This window comes from Phoenix dactylifera, chromosome 14, assembly GCF_009389715.1.
Source record: "Phoenix dactylifera cultivar Barhee BC4 chromosome 14, palm_55x_up_171113_PBpolish2nd_filt_p, whole genome shotgun sequence".
Taxonomy (NCBI): Eukaryota; Viridiplantae; Streptophyta; class Magnoliopsida; order Arecales; family Arecaceae; genus Phoenix; species Phoenix dactylifera.
In genome coordinates, this window is record NC_052405.1 from 4,964,711 (window position 1) to 4,986,165 (window position 21,455).

Consider the following 21,455-nt stretch of genomic DNA (forward strand, 5'->3'; position numbering starts at 1 on the left):
GCTGTGTCGGTGGAATGAAGCAGAGAAGGAAAGTGGTCTCAGGCGGTGGAATCAAATAGGGAGAAACACAGAGAGAAGGAAAAGAAAGAAAGAAAAGAAGAAGAAGAAAGAAGAAGGGAAGGGAGTTTGAGATGGAGGGGAGCCCCGGTTGCGTTGTCAACTGAAGGAAAAAGCGTAGGTCTCCTTTTCCTCTACGCAAGGACCCAAGTTTCAGAAAAGAAAAAGGTAAATACCCATCCCTACCTAGTCTTCTAATGAAATTAGGCTATACAAAGGGTGGATGTGGTCTAGAGAGGTGGTTAAAAGAGGAAGAATCGGATTTCGACAAGTTTTTCCGGCACTGCGGAAAAACTGTGTCGAAGTCCCAATTTCGGTGAATTATTTTGGAGGTCAATCGGCCTCCAATGATGATGTATCTTACCATTTTGGAAATTTCTATGAGTGTAGAACATTGGGTATAAATTTCATAAAAATTAGAGTTCGAAAAGTAGATCAAAATCGGAATGAAGTAACCTGCTGTCAGTCCGGGTTACTGTTCATCTGGATGAAGAAGATGAAAAAAGGATGATGTTGGGTCGACCCAAGGTTCAGTAAAATTTTAGATTTGAAGGGATTCGATCCCTTCGCACACCTTGACCCTATAGCATTGGTCCAAGGTGTGTGTTGGATACTCTTGCATCATGATTAATGTAAATTGAGGATTAATTAATAAGAATAGGAGAAAAAGAAAAATGTTAATTAGGGGGGGGAGTTGTGTCAACTGAAACTTTTATACTTACAATTGATACGTAGATTATTTGGCCTTGATACAAGAATAAATGTGTTATTAATGCATGTTTCACTTGGGCAAGGAACTAAGGATCAAGAGGAAGAAGTCCCCTACTGCCTTCCATAGAGCTTCGGAGGCGTATCGGGATCGTGCCAGATTGGCAAGTGAGTGGAAAATTGTACTTTGTACCATGAGCACATTCCTTATTCATTTTCATGAATGTTGCCAAGTGTGACTTGATTCCACCTGAGCTTATTGATTGATTGTTGTGGTAGATTCCTCTATGTTTTGTTCTCCATGCTTGATTATTCTGTACATGCATTTGGGAGAAATTGAGAGGAATTACAGGAAGGAAAAGAGTAATATGTTAAGTTACATTGCATCCCCTAACTCCTCACTCCCAACCCTGATGTCTAGTCATAATTGGGTCGTGGTCGAGTGAGTGATAGTCTTGATTATACTCCTTTTTATGTAGAGTATTGGGAGGGTGCATTATGGCATTTATGCATGGCTTGGCAGTATCTACAGGACATCTATAGTCGATGGGTTAGACATCGACCTGTGTGCACATAGTAGCCTTCTGGATGGGCGGAGCCCAGTCCTTTCTTAGGAGGGGACACGGCCCTAGGCGTAGGATCGGCCGGTCCTGCGACTTATATATGGCTTGCCGCCGAACAAAGTAAGACCCCGCGAGGTGCCGTTAGTATATAGATGTGAGATGTTTCTATGGATTTCTGTTTTGGATACTGGCCAGCATTTATATTATCAGTATGGTGTCTTATCCTGCATATGCATGTGACAGTAGAGAGTTGTTGTGGTTCGCCTGGGGTGTAAGACCCACCTTTCGACAGCTATCTAGTGATGACTTCGTATATTGACACCTAATTTGTATGTTCCAGCATTATGATCTGCTGAGCATATTCATGAGTAGCATATATGTTTACTTGATTATTCCATATGTGCTTCAGATGAGTTGATATTGATTATGGTGATATTGATGATTTACTCCATATTCTTTATGTTGAGTTCATGTTCATCTTGCTATTGATCACTATTCATATGCTCTTGAGATTCATCTTGAGCCATGATTATATTCTATCTCATATGCATAGTACTCTCCACTCCACTCACTGAGTATTTATATACTCACTCCCCAGTTGATATTTTTGTTGCAGGCCAACTGATATATAGAGAGGAGCAGGATTAGTGGTTGCCTGCTATCTGTGCCGCCCCATAGCATAGTATAGTGTACAGTTATAGACATAGATCCTGTTGTGGATATGGGTTTGACCATGGATGGAATGAGAACCAGATTTTTATACAGATGAGTTATATGCCTGTGATGATGTATTGATATAAATTGTCCAGGCTCATTATGTGACAGATTATGTGATTGCTGCTCTGACAGGTAGTGTTGTTGTATGTATTGAGATAATCCTGACAGGTCAATATAGGAAAGATGATCATTTTGTGCATGCATCATGCCAAAATTTTCAGGATTTATTGATGATTGATAGGTAGTAGGGTTCTACGCGGTGGCTGGTGGCCTTATGCCTACCCGCACCCTAGGACCATCGCGGCGGCCTGCCGGATCATGGTTCCTAAGTGAAGGATTGTTTAAGTTGAATGTAATAGCTCCTTCAATGAATGAAAATCCTTTGATTATGAATATAGAAGCTCCTTCTATTTGGCATGGTAGATTAGGCCATGTAAATTATAATTCAATTAAACAACTTATGAACCTAAATCTAATACCAAAAAGTGATCTTAAGAATCATGAGAAATGTCAAATTTGTGTAGAAGCCAAACTCCCTAGGAAGCCTTTTAAATCTGTTAATAGGGATTTAAATCAATTAGAGTTGATCCATAGTGATGTTTGTAACTCGGGTAGAACTTCTAGGGGAGGTAACAGATACTTTGTGACCTTCATTGATGATCTATCCAAGTTCTGTTACATCTATCTAATTAAAACCAAGGATGAGGTGCTTAGCAAATTTAAGATTTTTAAGATCGAAGCTGAGAACTAATAGGAGAAGAAAATTAAAATTCTTAGATCAGATCGGAGAGGTGAATACACATTAAATGACATAACTCAACTATGTGAAGATCATAGAATCATTCATGAAGTGACTGCACCCTATTCTCCCTATTCAAATAGAGTAGCAGAAAGGAAGAATAGGACTTTAATGGATATGGTTAACTCCATACTTATAAACTCAGGAGTACCAGAGAAATTATGGGAGGAAGCTCTAGTTTCAGCCTGTTATATCCTTAATAGGATTTTCTCTAAAAATAATGATCTAACCCCATATGAAGTTTGGAAACATAGAAAACATAATCTTGGCTATTTGAAAGTGTGGGGGTGCTTGACAAAAATGAAAATACCAGATTTTAAAAGAAAAAGAATAGGACCTAAAATAGTGGATACGATATTCATAGGATATGCAGCCAATAGTAATGCCAATAGATTTTTGGTGATTAATTTAGAAGAAAATGATATTAGTAACAACACCATCATAGAACCCAGAGATGCAACATATTTTGAAGACATCTTTCCATTAGGACTAGAGTAGATAGTGGTATAGCTAGTAGCTCTAGTAGAAGAAGGACAAGTGAAATATAAGTAGAAGCAGAACCTACGAGGAGTAAGAGATACAGGGTAAAGGAAACATTTGGAGATAATTTCTATACCTTTCTTATAGAAGACTCTCCAACTACCTTTGTAGACGCAATAAAATCCTTGGATTCACCTTTTTGGAGAGAAACTGTGGACAATGAGATGCATTCAATTATCCAAAATCATACTTGGAAATTGACTGATCTTCCTCATGGTTGTAAAACTATAGGGTGCAAATGGATCTTTAAGAAGAAACTTAGGTCTGATGGCTCTGTAAATAAATTTAAGGCTAAATTAGTTGCCAAGAATTTTACTCAGAGATCTGGGGTAGATTACTTTGATGTCTATGCACCTGTAGCTAGGATTACAACTATTAGGATCCTTATAGCATTAGCCTCCATCCATATATTAGTAATTCATCATATGGATGTCAAGACAACTTTTCTAAATGGAGACTTAAATAAAGAAATCTATATAGACCAGCTAGAGGAATTTGTAATCTCTGACCAAGAAAATAAAGTTTGCAGACTAGTCATATCTCTCTATGGTCTTAAACAAGCACCCAAGCAATGTCACTTAAAATTTGATGAAACCGTGATGACATTTGAATTTGAAATCAATAACACAGACGAATGTATATATCATAAGAGAGTTGGATATAAATTTGTGATCTTATGCCTCTATGTAAATGATGTACTAATCTTTGGGACAGATCTTCAGATAGAAGATGAAGTAAAATAATTCTTAAGTCATAAGTTTGATATGAAAGACTTGGGATAAATTGACTTAATTTTAAATACCAAAATAATTAGAAGTGCAATTAGAATTGAGTTATCCTAAAGTCATTATATTGACAAGATACTCAATAAATTTAATTATTCTGATTATCAGTCTATCTCCACTATCTTTAATCCCTTTACACACCTTAAGAAGAACTTAGGAATTCCTATCCTTCAAAGCCTATATGCTCAAATCATGAGCTCATTAGGATTTCTAGCAAACTACACCGAGTCAGATATAACATATGATGGAAATAGACTCAGTAGATATACTGTTAATCCAAATAAAGATCACTGGACAACATTAGAGAGGATCCTTAGGTATCTTAAGGGTACCAAGTCTTATAGTTTGCACTTTAGTGGGTTTTCTGCTGTTCTAGAAGGCTATAGTGATGCCAACTAGATCAGCGATACCTTAAATGTTAAATCCACCACTGGATATGTTTATCTCCTAGGAGGAGCTGGTGTATTTTGGAAATCCATCAAACAAATTCTGATATCTAGGAGTACCATGGAGTTTGAACTAATTGCCTTAGACACCACTAGCACTGAGGCTGAGTGGCTCAGAGACCTACTAATAGACCTTCTTGTAGATGAGTCACCTTTACCACTGTCTCCTTACATTGTGATTATAAATCTGCAATAGATAAGTGCAATCAAGAAAATGCCAATGTAAAAATGAACATGCACTTAAAAGTGTGTCATAAATCATAAAGATATAAATTGAAAAATAACGTTATTGCTCTGAATTTTGTAAAATCAGAAAATAATTTGACTGATCATCTTACAAAAGGTTTATCTAGAACAGTAGTTCTAGAGTCGTCGAGGGGGATGCGGCTTAGCCCATAAAGATAGATCACCACGGTGGAAACCCAACGTTAAAAGGTTCAATGGGTAGAAACAAACCAGAGTGTGACTAAGAGAAGCACTGTTTTATATTTTCCTCATCCCTATAACGCTAGTGCTCATAAAGGCAAGTGGTAGGATGAGTTTGTTTATATAACTCTTAATGACTCTGAGACTCAACAAACAGGAGCTTTTTGCTAGATTTCTTATTAGGACTCACCTATATGTGCAGTCGTGAGGCCACGATTATAGAAAAAGGGAGATTCCCTAAAAAGCACATGATAGATACCTGTGCATCGCCATATTAGCGCAACCTGCTTAGAATCCAGATTGGGCTATATTATGTATGCTGTTGATTTAATTTGCCCCATGGACCGAGGTTCAAGGTTAAGACCACTTTGGCTCCACAGATGTAATCAATTGTCACTAAGTGAAGATTCAAACCGGAAGGTACTTATACCTATTACATAATATAGGATATCCAGCATTTTGTTTTGATTTTAAAATTATTAAAAGAAATAAAATAATTTTTGTGGAGGATTGCTGGCACCCGCTGCCAATTTTTTTTATTTGAATTTCACAAAATGCGTTCGTGAAATCATCGCGGGCGCATCCGCAAAAGACCCATTTGCCCCTGCATAATTACCTTTATAAATACCCCTTGATTTCATCTCTTTCGGGATACGAAAAAATAGAGAAAAATAATGAAAAAATTATGGAGAAAAATTCTTCCTCCTCTTAGCCACTTGTGATTTTTATTTTTACTATTCTATATTTTATCCTTTTTCTTTCGTTCTTCGCTGGATCTGCGAGTCCGATCAAGTTCGTTTTGACTTCTTCTGAGATGTACCGAAGAAGAAGTTGTAGGGTCATCGTATCTCAAAGGAGGATTATCGGAAAATCCGTACGTGGAGGCAAACACTTCTTTGGGACAGCGCCTACGCGCTTTGACCTGCCTACAATCAGGCTATTTTCTCTAACTTATATTTTTAAGTTAATATTAGTAGATATGTAGGATTTGCAATTTTGTGATTTAATTTTACCAAATGAATAAATTTTATTTTGTGCTAGAATAGATTTTTTTGTGTTAAAATAAAATTATTTTGATGTCGAATAATATATATATATATATATATATATTATTCCCTATAAAGATTTTTCATCAATTGTAATTTTAGATTCATTTGTTTATTTAGATAATATATTGCTAATATGAATAACATTCTCCAACCAAATATTTGAGTCAATTGTGTATCCTTCCTATTTCTCTGACACAGAGTGGCCAAGAAGAGAGAGTTATGTTGTAACCAATCCATAAATTTAGTGCCAAAATATGCTCACTACCTTCTAAGGCCACTCGTCCTGTTGAGAAAGTCATAACAGTAAATTGATAGGTTTAATTATTCCAGAGGGTGAAGTTGATGCCATAACACATACACATACATAGGCATAACAGCCTTCTTTTTGGTGAGACAATAATATAACATTGCAAGTCTCTGAAAATTAGATAGCCAGCAAACTCTCGCCAAAACTAGCTCAAAAATTTTGCAAGTCTGTTCAATGTTCCATCAAATTCATCTTGCATCATGACTCTCATTATTATTTCGACTATGGATAGATATTGTCCTTGTATATCTCTTACATATTTTAGAAGGTGAATGCGATTCCCTATCCCTGTCATGCAGCTGCATTTTATACAAATTGAGCAAAGGATGTCATGCATGTATCCAACTTGAGAGAGAAGAATCTAGCAACTTCAGTCAAACAGCTCATGTGAAGGGATGCCTAAATTCCTTCAATAAAATGCAGTGGAGCGATGAAGGATCCAAAAGTATATACTTACTAGATAAAATATGTCTTGGTGCTTGCATAAAAATTTGAATGTACAAGCTTCCATCATAGTCTAAACTATGTAATGCTATAGGGGGGGGGAGGGAATGGATGTTTCGACTGGTCTCTACACAAGCACAGAAGATTTCTTTGATTTCTTCTGCAACCAAACTTCAAACCACAAGAATCTCAGCTTTATTTCATCAAATTTTGAGAATTTATTGTGAATTTAGTGAATGGCATGGCTTAGAGAATAACTTACAATTAAAGATTGCATTGATTTCTTCAGGTCATCACCTTTCAGTGGAGACTTGGCAGCTTCTTCAATTCCCTTCCATGACTTGTTTTATCCCTTCCCATAACCTTGTATGAAGCTTTTCAGTGCACTGCAGCGCAGGCCCTAGGTCTCCATTCCACCTCTTGCAGCCACTGCAAGATCATCTGAAGTCGAAGGCTCTCCGTTGTGAGATGCACCATTCTCTGCATGAGGTTTGCTGTCCTTCTTACAGTCGATCGGCCTGAGGTCAGGGCCAATATCTGGCACCCAGCTAGCTGCATAAAGCCTAGATTTTTCCTTCGTTTTTTGATATGTATGGGGTCAGGCAAAGAAGAAAGGAAGGCAATTTCCTTGAGATCATAGCGAATGCAATCATATATTTTCTTACAGACTGCCGTTAACTTCATTCCGCTCTCTGGGCCATGTCACCACAATCCAAGAAGTATCATCTGAACAACAACATGAATGATGAATTCCCTTGGACAGAACATGAAAGGAAAAGGAAAAGTTGCAAGAGATCATGGTTTTTGACAACTCCTGACTTTGTATCCAAAAGGAAAATGCCTAAAATGACAAATTTTGCAAGAGAAATTCTAACAACTATCCATGCATGGTAAACTGAATTCTTTTGGAAACCTGACAAAATATAGCAATATAAGTAATTCTTTTGTTAACTGCATGGTTAACTGGATTCTTTTGTTATTTGATTACAGGATATCAATATATCGTAACAATGCATCCCATAACGTCATTTAACTGTAATTTTAATTAGATTATATGAATATTTTTAAATATAAAATGGTCCCTGTCCCCAGTGAATCCAAATGAATCATTGAAGAGACTATTGCTCACTTTGGGCAAGAATCTCTTGGAGTTGAACTGATGAGCCTAAAACTTTGTGTTGCAGTGAATCACCTCATTGTCAATGATCCAATTTGGACTAGCTGCCTCTTTGAAGAAATCAACATATCTGCCTTCACACAAGTGACGGTATAACATTAAATAAATTTTTTTACTCCATAACTTGGGCTGTATCTTATGTTTGTTCAAAATTTATCATTAAAAATTTCATTCAATTCAAATTTTCAAATTATGATTAAGCTAAAACTTACATTTTTCAGCATATATGATACTAATTGTTTGGCTTGTTAAATTAAATTGATTTGCTAAGATAAAATTTTGATTCATAACAAATTGAAGGGGAAATGAAAGTTGACATGTCTTACAAGATTTGCTCTTCCAGTCCCCATGTCACTATTTTTCATCTGCACATAATCTCAGAGTACCCTAAAATGGAAATCAACGTCATAACTCATAACTATCAAGTTTAATTCACAGAGCATTGATCTTCAATTGCAAGACTCTTTTCAGGATGTAAACTTTTGGGGCTCAGTGTATCCAACTTATTATGCAATTCCACACCTACAGAACAGCCAGGGCAATATAATTAGGACAGCATCAATGAATGGCCATGTTCCTGCTGCAAGAACAAGCATCTACAAGATAATGAAAGTTTTAAAATAGTTTAAAACATAAAAAGCTTTTTGTTTTGGTTTATAGAATTTATGGATGATTTTCAGGAAAGCAAGGCAGCAATTATCAGGTTCTATGAGGCATTGCAATCAAAGCTTCATGCGGAGATCAGGATCACTGTCATCACTCCAGGTTATGTTGCATCGGAGCTCACCAAATGCAAAGTTCTTAAGGAAGCTGATGAAATAGGAATCGATGATGAAGCTAGAGATGTACCTTGTCAATCACTAGTCCACAATTTGACATCTACTCTACATCATAAAACTGCATTAAAAAGCATTACCTATCTTGCGAACTAAACTTTTTCTGCGATCGAATGGCAGGTCCAGTTTGGACCACTTCCTGTCGATTGCACAGAGAAGCGTGCACAATGTGAGCATCTCATGCAGAAGTGATGAATATGGTCCTGTGCCTTGATCACAAGGTTCTCTCCTGGTTCAAGCCATTGCATATGGTCATCTGCCTTGATCCCAAGGTTCTCTCACTCATTCTGTGTTACTAGGTCGGGCGTCACTTCAACCAAGACACTCAGTAAGGGGATCCTAAAGGCGTCAAGAGCCAAGAAAACTTTTGTTTCCAGTTTCAGTGACATCGCCTAGCACTAAGAGACAAGTGAATGAAGGTGGAGCTAATGATATCGTCAAGGAGTGAAGACAATGAGGGCTCTGGATATCTTTCTAATAACATCAGATGTCACTGGGAATAATTTAATAGTATTTTTCTAAGATAGGTGGAAATGTTATTTCACTTTCGAAGAATATATAAATTAGGAATAAAATTGAGGGATTTCTCAAGAAAGAAGCACTCAATGATCAAAAAGGAGGGATTAAAGTACTAACATCATCCGATGTTTCTCTCAGCTATAGCTACAAAGGAAATAGATTCCCAAGGAAACAATTTTGACTGTCATAAAATAGAAGCAAACAGAATAGACTTGCATATCACTCCTTGAAAACAAGGCCAAGCCCAGCCCGCTTATTAAACAGGATTTTTTCCAAGAAATGGCTCAGCCTCCGGCTCAAGCAGGCCCGGCAAGCCGTCCGTTCCATGAGCAGGTCTAAATGTCAATTAGAAGTTTTTCAGTTAGGGTTTGTTTGGAAGCTGGTAGCTGGCCGCCTGTGAATCCAGCTACAGCCAAACACCCATGAAGTTTACAGGCCTGCAGTTTGTTGAGTCGCAAAGACTCTAGCTGCTAGTCACCTGCAGCTTAGGCCTAAGCTGTAGGTTCTAAGACTGGCAACCAAAAATGACTGTGGATCGAGCTAAAGCAGCTAAAAAGGCTTCCATTCAAAAAAAAATAAAGGCAGCTCAAGCGACTCTGGTCCCTCAAGAAAAAAAAAAGAAAGAAAAAATCTTGCCTGCTTCAAGTCACCTTCTCCAAACCAAGCCAAAGCAACTATCCCTACACGTGTCACCCCATGCCATCATCTAGAAGTCCACACAGGAGATGCTATTGGCAGCCCCCACACTGATGCCTTGTGTCACACCCTCCCTGTTTCCAAAGAAGGCCATGCCTGGAGAAGATCAGATCTCAGCAGCCCTTGCCCCTAGATCAGAGACGACCTCAGTGGCATTGCTGCTTGATCCATGATAGGTGCACTCTTGGATTTAAAATGACTACAGTGCATGGGAGCTAGAGAGAGCAAAGTTATGCAAATGTGATTTAAAAAAATGAATTTAAAATGGGGATGTATATTCAAGTTGTTAATTGACAGTCTATGGAAAGTAAAAATGAATGTTAATTTCGTTCCAGAGATAAAGCTCCATCCATATCCCACTTGCCTTTGTTTATAGGTAGTAATTCAATACAGGTGTTTGGGAACTTCACAAAGTTTTTGCATATCAATCAAGAATAAAGATAAGCTCGCCCCCACATCTACAGGATGGCTGCATCTCCTGCAGTTGCATCCAACCAAATAGCTTCTTCAAAGTTGCAACTCCCAGCCACAGTCTAGCAAACGAAAAACAGTAATTACAAAATCTCAAGCTGCAGCCCTCCAGATAGAGTAGATTCAACTGTATGCAATTCCAGCTACATGAAACTTGATCTGCACCAAGTCTAGTTGCAGGATTCTAAACAACCTCTTAAACATGTATAGCATAACATCCTAAGTGGTGTACCATAACTGACATTAGAATGACAGCATATCATAGCGAGGGAAGAATAACCCTGACTACCACATAGTCATGAGGACTAACAAACCTTTAAGGAAGCAATATGCCGATTGGCTAGTTGGTGAAGAGACCTCACAAGAGGCTAAGTATAAATGGTTTTGTAACTTTCCTAAAAGGTTCCCCGACTTGCTAGAAAGATGCTAAGGGATGCATCTATTTCTAGGCAGGTGTAACTTCCTTTGCCAATGAGAGAAAAAAATATGTGCCTCACTTGTCCAAATCTTAAGACAGGGTATCAGTAGAAATACACTGATTAACAAAGCAGCAAGATGACCTAAGACGCCCATCAACACCAAAAAGGGTAGCAAAATTGACCTGGACCAATTTACCCAACCCAACCCAAACTAAACACACCTAACCTAGCTCATTGAATCCAGTAGTCAAGCATGGGTCAAACATGTCACGATCTACTAGTGAATTTATTTTCCATTATCCAGAAGCTGGGAGAATTGCTCGTTCAACAATATCATTTTCCATTAAACCTTTGAATTCATTTAATCTGATGTGGGTAATCATTTGGCTTAAACTATCAAATCAAACATTTGCTGACATTTTTCACCAAAAAGAACAAAGCACCTGTACTAAAAGCACTCAACAAGGGATCTATAACCACATATCAGATGCAGCCCGTGAGTTAATAGTCATTTTATATTTAAAAAATTCATAATAAAGGTGATAAATCAAAACTGACATCTGACAGTGAACTAAGTTTCAGAAAATATTATAACATAAACATGCATGGATACAATTACCTCTCATGAAGCTTGTTTCCACTCCTTGACAGCAAGAGAGACCCTGCAGAACTTGCTGATCCGCACAGCTTTCAAACTGAAGCCATGTTCTTACAGGAAAAGTCAAGCAAAAACAATGAGCATAGAAAGATGGTCCCTGATCATCACAAAGACAAAATACAGAGAGATCACTTTTTTTTCTGCAGAGTTATGTGAATCTATGATTATTATGGCTCCCCATACAAAAGGAAAGAGCAACTAATCATTTGGTAATTGAAGCAAACCTTTAGCCAGTGATGCCAAAATTAGAACAGCTTAAAGCCCTCCACCCTAGAAATTTCCACAGGTTTATCCAGGTTATGAATCAACCATAAATCAGGCATGTAGGAACTGGATGCAGCAACTCCAATGAGCAAAAAGAAGCAGGATTAGGCTTGGTAGCATAAGCCCATTGTTACGTAGTTCCTCAGGGAGGTGAAGCCATTGACTATGCATCTCACTTTTCTCATCTTGATATTTGCCTATCACCACAAATCCTGTGCTAAGCAGAACCATTCTTATCCCAGTCACCCACTTCACTAACAACCATTCCGTGTCCTGTTGGAACCCAGATGTTTCTCATTAACATGTAGATGGTGCAAAGGTAAGAAGTTGAAAAAAACATGACATTATGCTTGATGGATTCGTTAATACAAAAATATTATTTACTTAATTATCATTCAATCTTGGCCATATGGTATATTATTTTTTTACACTTGCACAATAAGTCAGTGTTCTAATGTATCCATCTCCATGCTTCCTAGTGTAAAATTCTTAAAATTCCCAAGTAAATGGCACAAAACACTTTTCTTTACCAGTCCTTAAATTCTACCAATTATGAAACCTGCACTAGTAAATAAAGTTTCTTTGTCTTCTCTTTGTAACTCCAAACTTTTTGAAATAATGAACAATTTTGAATAAAAGAATTTGACTTTTATTTACACAGACCAGTGTTTGAACAAAACTTGCAAGAATCCAGGGTAGAAAAAACGGTATTTTTATATAAAACAAACCATAGTTGGGCATATGGACCTATATAGACAATGTTGTCAAACCTCCCAGGAAATCCTAGGCTTTGACCCCCTTAAAGGATAGGAAGAATGCCTATGCAGCCACACAGGCACTAGGAGTAAAAAAACTAATAATTGATAAAATTGGTGCACATTTTTTAGATGCAAAACCATAGAATACCTTGAATTATCCAATGATCAAAAGTATATATTGGACTTACAAGAACAGATAAAAAAAAATATTGAAAAATATTGATAAACAATAAGGCCATTAACAACTTGAGCTATTCAATGATGAAATAATTCATTTAATTACTGCAGTTTTATTACATTTTCATTGAGCAATTTGAAGAAGCTAAGCTTCAAAGAAGCAATTGCATGATGTAGCATCGACTAATACCCCATTTTTTCTCTCTTCAGTAAATACTTGTGACTTAAAGAGGAGTTAAAAAAACCTCTGATAAGTCAAGGAACAAGGAGCATGCCAGAGACGTTCGCAACCACTAGGCAGCTAGGTGCCAGTCTAGGCAATCAAGTGGCCACCCCGCATGAAGTCATGGAAAACACCAAAAACCAAAGTGACCTATGCTTGTGTAATCCATACGCCTAGGCAGCTGCCTTTAACAACAGCAGATATGGCAAATATAGATAGTTTGCCACCACATAATTTAGAAGCATTACAAATACACTGACAGTCACATCATGATCTGTAAATTTTGTTGTGATCATTTGACTTATCACTTAGTTTAGTACCATATGGCATGTGCACATAGTACTGATTCATGACATTAAAGAACACCTTTGATCTGGCAAGCTAATAGCCTCAAGTGGCTAACTGATTAATGCCGTCAAGTCCGCTATTAATTAATATTGATACAGGAAAGAAGCTTGAATAGCGCCAAAAACTAATGTGACTCATATTAGATTGCCAAACACAAAATCAGATTAAATAGAGAGAACCACAATAAGGAAAACATCAAAAGTTTTCTTCGAAATTATGTATTAAGCTCGAGCATGGTTTGAACTAAGAATACTTTTTTTTATTGATAACATGAATCAGTTGGGTATCAAAAAATTTAATGGTAATATCATAACATTGTAAGCATACGTACTTGAAGGAATGAATGTGAATTCTAAGTCATTTCCAGCAACCAAAAATATCTCAAACTAGTTGTGCTTAGCCAAATTACTCTCTGTACTCACAAGAATGCATCATATAAGAAGAATGACCTTTTACATTGAGTTAAGGAAAACAGAAGACCCTAGGTTCAAGGTTCCCAATGGAATGGATACTGTCATACCTATACTTGCAAACCTGATATAAAAAAAATATTACTTCACGAGTTCCAGATTCACTGAATAGGATAGTGCAAAGACATGACTGTACTGTTGCCATCAAAATGAACGTATAATAAATGAGCGCATGAGTTTAAGATGGATCAGTAAAGCCCTTACCCAATGCTAAAGTATCTCTGTTGATTACTTCTCAGAACCTTCCAGTAATACATAACCATAGTCAAAACAAACGAACAATCATAAACATCACGGAGATAAATCAATAGGCTTCAAATGGTTATGTTGTTTATTTTGAGGAGCAGTAAACTTCTTCAGTCTTTGAAGGAGCAACCAGGCATCAGATGTTGAACAGCTCTGGTTCATCTCCAGGACAACAGGAAGAGGAGAGTTTCCATTGACCTCCACCAACATTGTACCCTATAAACAAAAATGAAAATTAACAATGCAAGATAAAGATTTGCAAATATGAAGTATTGAAATTGCTACTATTATCAGTTAAACATATAAGATGCATATGGTATTTACAGTTTAGCCACACCAAAGCATAACTTATCTAAATAAGAGGCAAATAGAGATTTATAAAGAATTTATTCAAGAGAATCAAGGCAACAATCAACATAAGTTTGGCATGAGACACTACAGGAGCATGAAAACAGTATAAGCTTACACAACCTCTTTTTTTGTGCAACAAATATGCCAATTTACTGAACTTTAAAAAGAACTTACAGAAGGTGAAACTCCAAGCCAAATAAACAAAGCAATAGAGTTAACTAACATTTCAAATTCAACAAAAAGGAGTAAAGAAGGGAGTTTACATTCCATAATGCTCAAACAAAGTACTAATATAAAGATTCGAAATGTTGTCCAAAAAGTTGCATGGAGATCATAAAAACCATGTTATTGAGTCATTGTATGCAATGGTAGTTGAGATCCTCTGCTATTCAGCCTTGAACTGGAGAAGGTTGGTTCTCAAAAACAAACCATCCTAACATCGCATAGGCAGTCCATGATTGAGCAGATCCGGTGCACTGCAATTAACATTGCCATGTCAAGCATGGGACTCATTCAATTAGGGGTGCAACTTGGATTGGGCTCAAACCCAAAGTCATTAACCCAGTCCATTCATCTGGTAGGTTTGAAATGAAATTTTATAAATTAAGGTTGGGCTTAGACTCAAAAATCCTAACCCAACCTCATAGAGTTGGATTAAGATTGGTCTACAACCAAAACAAAACCCGGCCAAACCTGATATATAAATGAATAGATATTCATATTTATGTTTCCAATTCATATTCATATTCCATACAAATAATTACATGTTTATATATTATATTTTTTAGTCTTGTTACCACTGAAATTGATGAATAGTTGAGGCATCAATCTAATAAATATTATTCCAACAAAAACATCCCAAACTTTTGCTCTATCTTAAAATTCTTGCTCAAGTAGATCTCATCTGATTAATGAGTTCGATTAACGACATGAATTTAGTGCAAAATGAGGTTGGGTTGGGTTAGAGACCTCCCAACCCAACAAGCCCGGTTGGGTTAGTGTTAGGAGATATAGAGGTAGGTTTTGGTCAAGATTTGCTCTCAACCTGCCCGCACCCACCCAAGTTGCACCCCTACATTCAATCGCGGGCCATTTGTGCTATAGTCGGATGACCCATGTTTAAGAACCAGCCCTCTCTAGTTCAAGGCAATCCTAGAGAAGATCCAAACTATGGTTTGATGAACCGTGCTAAACCGGCTGCTTTGGGACATACCAAATCGGACAGATCGGCTACTAGGTAGTTTGACATAATGCTTTGGATCGATATAAAGTCACCCACACTCCAGCACTCGATTCGCAGCCTTCCCTTCCCCACCCCCCCACCCCCGGTCCGGGTTCGCAACTACTCAACACTACTCACTCTCCACACACCCCCTCCCTTGGGGCATCACCGATATGCATCCCCCCTTCCCCCGCTAAGGTTAGGGCTAGGGTTTCCATTGGCTCTTTTCCTTCCTCCCTCTCCCCCCATCGGCGACGACAACGACAAAGGCTTTTGAACCCTCTTATTTCAATACGCCCTAGAACAGCACAGTACCAACCCATACCGTGTCAAACTGGTCGCCAGCTGATATGCTCCCCGATACCTATTCCGTAAACCTGGATCCAAACTCCACTTTATTGTTACTTTTAGAAGTAATACATAGATATTGTTATAACTTCAAACCAAGCCATAGTAAATCAAAGAAAAAAAATCATGCAAATGAATCACGGCAAGAGACAATGAAAATGTTAGTGATAAAGAATGTTTGACCATTAGCAAAATATTTCTAGATCCAACTTATTGGCTTGCTTTCAAAGTGGCAGTAGAGAAGCAGAAAGTCATGAGCTACAACTGCTAGCCATCTCCAAAATGCTATATGCCTAATTCCAAAGACATCAAAACAATATCCACAGACTAAAGAAATGCACCTATTAGCAAGAGATATTCCCTGTTAGTCTCCAAGGTTACTCAAATCTATTGTGGCATAATAGTTGAAGGATGTATCACCCTATCAGCTTTAAGAGAGATAGAGATACAACTTAAAAGTGCATATTCAAAGGAGATTCTAGAATGTTATAAAAAAATAGTATTAATTACTTAAGCACTAAAGATTATATTCCTAGAAGTTTTATCGATCATGGACTTGAGTCAAAAAGTGCAGATCAGATCCACATCAGGAAGTAAAACTGCTATTAACGGCTTGCCTTAACATGGCCGTGATTTGCCTTTATACCTCGTTTCAATATTATAACTTGTTTTCCTCACTATGTCAGAGTTGCAATTGTTCTTAATAAGTATATTTTAATTGTACTCTTGGGAAATGCTGTAACTGGTAGCACATAATGCTTAATCTCCTTGATGCCCTATTTATTCTTGAAGCAACACAATTCACAAGGAGGAATTGCTATATCCCCCCAACACACGCACTTGTGTGAACAAGTGGAGGAGGGGAGAGAACCACTTGCATGCAGACCAACATAAGGTGCTAAATGCCTACAAAGCTTGCAAAGCATCAAGTGCAAAGGTAAAAAATGTCTTTAGAAAATTATACAGGAGGTGTAAGTTGAACATACCTCAAATTTAGCCAAGAAAAGCTGGAATTTTTTCATGGTCTCCCTCATATCTGTTACTGTTTTCTTATCTGATGAAGAAAGAGCCACAGTGACCTCCTCAGGAGAATGGCCAATACCATTCTTTACAACCTGAAGAGTGGCAGGACTTTTTTACCAAACAAAAAATTGACAAAAATAAATAAATAAATTATATATATATATATCATCTTCTCTTATAGCATGCAAAAGGCTTAAGAGTCCCGCATGCCTGCCGGACTCTGATGCCTTCCGAATTAAATCTTCCATAACATGCCCTCACAGGCCACGCACTCAAATCAACAAGGGACGAGGGGATACTGCTTGAGATTCCCTGCCTTAAAGAGTCCAATTCATGTGTCTGACTTCTCTCATGCACATTGCAAATGTAGAACTTTTGTAAATTTATAGTCTCACAAACAAAATCAGATCTGTGTTACGAACATATGTGCTTATACTCACATTGTGGTCAATGAGCACCTCAGATATGAGACTCCCATCATCAACATATACATGGAGCTCAAATGAACTCCGTTGTTTGAAGTGGAACCCCTTGACGCCGGTCAAAAAGCACTGGAACAATTTTAAATAGTCAGCATTGTGTTTTAATTTTTAGAACAAATGAAACTCCAGTCACAATTTCTAGCACTAAGCAAACAATCACAAAACACATCAAAAAAGGGCTAAATAGCTAAACATCCAAAGCTCTACTTATATGTAATTGAATTAAAGATTGGAACCACTTTAAATTCAAGAATGCATCTATTACCTATAAATTATAGTCCTGCTACAAATGCATTTACTACATTTTCTAAACAAACCCTTTGAGTTTTCCACACATTTTGTTAGAAGATTGAATGGGTGCATAATAGAAGACATCACACCTTAATGTCAATAAGAGAACGTTTTACTATATACATATATCACACATATTTCAGATATTTTTGGTATGTCATGGTGAATAAAAACTTTTTCTTCTGATCTGATTAAGGAAAGACAAAAGTTATTAACAAGTTATAACAAAAATGAAAAATTTCACTATACATTGGCAAATAACATGCAATGCCCAGACTTTTTTCTTTACCATAACTGAATGATAGTTAGAAAATTAAAATGGTCATGACACCATATCATGAGGAACATTGATATAAAAGCAAAGGCACTCAAATCAGAAAAGCAAGACTAATGGTCTTTAAAATGGTTTTATAAAATAACATTTATAATTTGTATGTATTCCGGTAGCACCAAGCCAGAATATAAATACCTTGATTTTCCCTTGAATGAATGGTGTGTTGTCCTTCTGGGTGGTCCATTTTGCCAGCAAAGATGCCAGGTATGTGAAAGGAATTTCCCTTTCACCACTTAGAATGAGTCGATGCTCCACTTCGCCAACAGCATCCACCATGTCTGAGGCAAGAGAATTTTCCACATCTGAAGCAGCGCCCGAGGATAAATTAGGTTCAGTATCTGGTCTATCGTTCGCAGAAATAGGTTCTTCTGTAATGTTTCCTTCGACATGGGCAGCAACAAACTCTTCTTCAGCCGTTACTCGAACATGTCGACTAGTAAATTCCTCGGTGATGTTTCTTGCATTTTGTGGAACAACACATTCTTCAAAAATGGTTCCTCCGGCAACAGTCTCAGAACTAGCCAAATTAACAGCTACAGAATAAAAATAAATAAACAAAGACCACACATAAGGTTGTATGAACACCATAATCACCTTGCTAATACCCATGTGCAGGCAGAAACAAATACAAAAGCTTCACATAAAGGTAAACTTCAGGTTCACAAGCATGCAAGATACGAACTTATAATTAGCTTGTGCTTGTTTGAGTTGTTGAGGGTGAAGCACCACCTTAATTTCTATGAAACTAATATAACCTTATGATGATGGTAGTAGTAGTAGTAGTAATAGTAGTAGTAGTATATTTGCAACCAAAAACTGCAAACAGATTATGGAAACAACAACATTGAAAAACCATAACGTATGGATGAAATAACTGGCATTACGATGAAGCACCATGCTCATATCTAGTAAGTACACTGAAGCACATTATTGCAGAATCCAGCACTGTCAGAGGTTTATTTGTTAGAGATTTCACTTTTTGGTGGGAACACAGTTAATAATCTAAATTTTATCACTTCAGGGACTGTTTTTACATAATTTAATAAAGCAATACAGAACGAAGGACTTTCACCCTCCAACTAAGGGGCCCACATGACTTGTTAAGAGTTATTTCAAATAGGGAAGCCTTGCACAAAGAGGTAAGGGAACCATTCGAAACCATTAGGGAGTTTTCATCAGTACATCACTGTAATTCATATTCAAGAGTCACGAGTCACGACAAATCATTTTGTTAATTAGAAATGTATTAAATGATGTAATAGGAAAGGATTAGAAGTTTTTGCCAGAGAAAGTGATAAAAGAAGGCTTTAAGAATTGGTGAGGCTCTTTGACCATTATATCCCGAATCTTCATTATCAATGAGAAAGAAACATTTTTGCTGATATTGAGCTCTTTTATCCATCTGGCAGCAGCAGAAGTCTGCTGTAACTTTCTGGTTCAGTTAATATCACTTTCTTTATTCCTCACTTATTTCATCTGCACATGCAACTTGAACCCTAGCATCATACCTTGCAACTCTTTCATCCATTCAGATATCAGAAGGGAATTATACCTTACATATCATTGCATAAAGAATATCTAAATAGAAAAAATGGCAGCACAAGAAGTTAGACCGAAGAAGATAAGCAGAGATGCAAAGGATGATTAAGCAACCTATACAAGATATTTAACATCTACAGCTTAAAGCATGTCCGTAAACCTGTGCTGCATCATAGAAATAAACCACATAATGGATCCCCTTGAATATTTCGATAGGAAAACTCAATGACGAACAACTTAAGGAGTTCAATAAACCATTTCATGAAATGTTAAGAAACTTGGTTTCAATATTGGTAGCAGCCAGACTGCATGAATTTCAATTGCAGCAGTTTTGGTAGTTCACTGGTTTCACTTCAAGCTTCAATAATTCTTGTAAATTAAGAAAACCGAAGAAAATATCAACCAAAATATTTTAGAAGGTGAATGCGATTCCCTGTCATGCAGCTGCATTTTATACAAATTGAGCAAAGGATGTCATGCATGTATCCAACTTGAGAGAGAAGAATCTAGCAACTTCAGTCAAACAGCTCATGTGAAGGGATGCCTAAATTCCTTCAATAAAATGCAGTGGAGCGATGAAGGATCCAAAAGTATATACTTACTAGATAAAATATGTCTTGGTGCTTGCATAAAAATTTGAATGTACAAGCTTCCATCATAGTCTAAACTATGTAATGCTATAGGGGGGGGGGAGGGAATGGATGTTTCGACTGGTCTCTACACAAGCACAGAAGATTTCTTTGATTTCTTCTGCAACCAAACTTCAAACCACAAGAATCTCAGCTTTATTTCATCAAATTTTGAGAATTTATTGTGAATTTAGTGAATGGCATGGCTTAGAGAATAACTTACAATTAAAGATTGCATTGATTTCTTCAGGTCATCACCTTTCAGTGGAGACTTGGCAGCTTCTTCAATTCCCTTCCATGACTTGTTTTATCCCTTCCCATAACCTTGTATGAAGCTTTTCAGTGCACTGCAGCGCAGGCCCTAGGTCTCCATTCCACCTCTTGCAGCCACTGCAAGATCATCTGAAGTCGAAGGCTCTCCGTTGTGAGATGCACCATTCTCTGCATGAGGTTTGCTGTCCTTCTTACAGTCGATCGGCCTGAGGTCAGGGCCAATATCTGGCACCCAGCTAGCTGCATAAAGCCTAGATTTTTCCTTCGTTTTTTGATATGTATGGGGTCAGGCAAAGAAGAAAGGAAGGCAATTTCCTTGAGATCATAGCGAATGCAATCATATATTTTCTTACAGACTGCCGTTAACTTCATTCCGCTCTCTGGGCCATGTCACCACAATCCAAGAAGTATCATCTGAACAACAACATGAATGATGAAACCTACATCAACCCAAAAGCCGAAGGTTCGCCAAAGGAGGTACTTCTCTCACTCTTTTTACTTCATTTCAAAAGCTTATAGCGATACTCTTAAAGCGAGAATAAGATGCGATAAAGCTAGAAGAAGTGAGAGCTGAGATATATATGATAGGGAGCAACATGGGAGGATCGCGACAACTTATTAAGATTTTCAAATAAATTGAACGTTATTGAGATCTTCTCTAGATCTCAGCAGATTTATACGCAATCGGAATACAGTGTAGGAGATCTTTAAATGAAACGCTACAGGATCAGCATAGAGAATATTAACACGAAAGAGAGAGAGAGAACCGGTGGGTAGCTGCGGCGGCGGGGGCGGCGCCGCCGGTGACGGAGAAGAGAGGAGAGGAAGCCAGAGGAAAGAGGCCGGGGGAATGGAGGGTT

At 37.5% G+C, this 21,455-nt stretch overlaps 1 protein-coding gene across 3 annotated transcripts; it reads right to left on the minus strand.

Moving 5' to 3' along the window:
* Positions 1-6,411: 6,411 nt before the first annotated feature.
* On the minus strand, positions 6,412-21,455 carry LOC103699109 (recQ-mediated genome instability protein 1-like). 3 transcript variants are annotated; one of them, XM_039133402.1, is made up of 11 exons: positions 21,363-21,455; positions 20,546-21,009; positions 20,296-20,454; positions 18,290-18,687; positions 17,488-17,598; positions 17,011-17,139; positions 14,062-14,319; positions 11,842-12,154; positions 11,579-11,714; positions 8,345-8,540; positions 6,412-7,567 (listed from the first exon to the last, which is right to left on the minus strand). In XM_039133402.1, the coding sequence occupies exons 3-7, from the start codon at positions 20,321-20,323 to the stop codon at positions 14,149-14,151; spliced, it is 837 nt and encodes a 278-aa protein (XP_038989330.1). In that variant the 5' UTR covers positions 20,324-20,454; positions 20,546-21,009; positions 21,363-21,455; the 3' UTR covers positions 6,412-7,567; positions 8,345-8,540; positions 11,579-11,714; positions 11,842-12,154; positions 14,062-14,148. The 3 variants fall into 3 exon arrangements, with proteins under 3 accessions (XP_038989330.1, XP_038989331.1, XP_038989329.1); XM_039133403.1 differs by lacking the exon at positions 8,345-8,540 and having other exon boundaries at positions 20,296-21,009; XM_039133401.1 differs by having other exon boundaries at positions 20,296-21,455.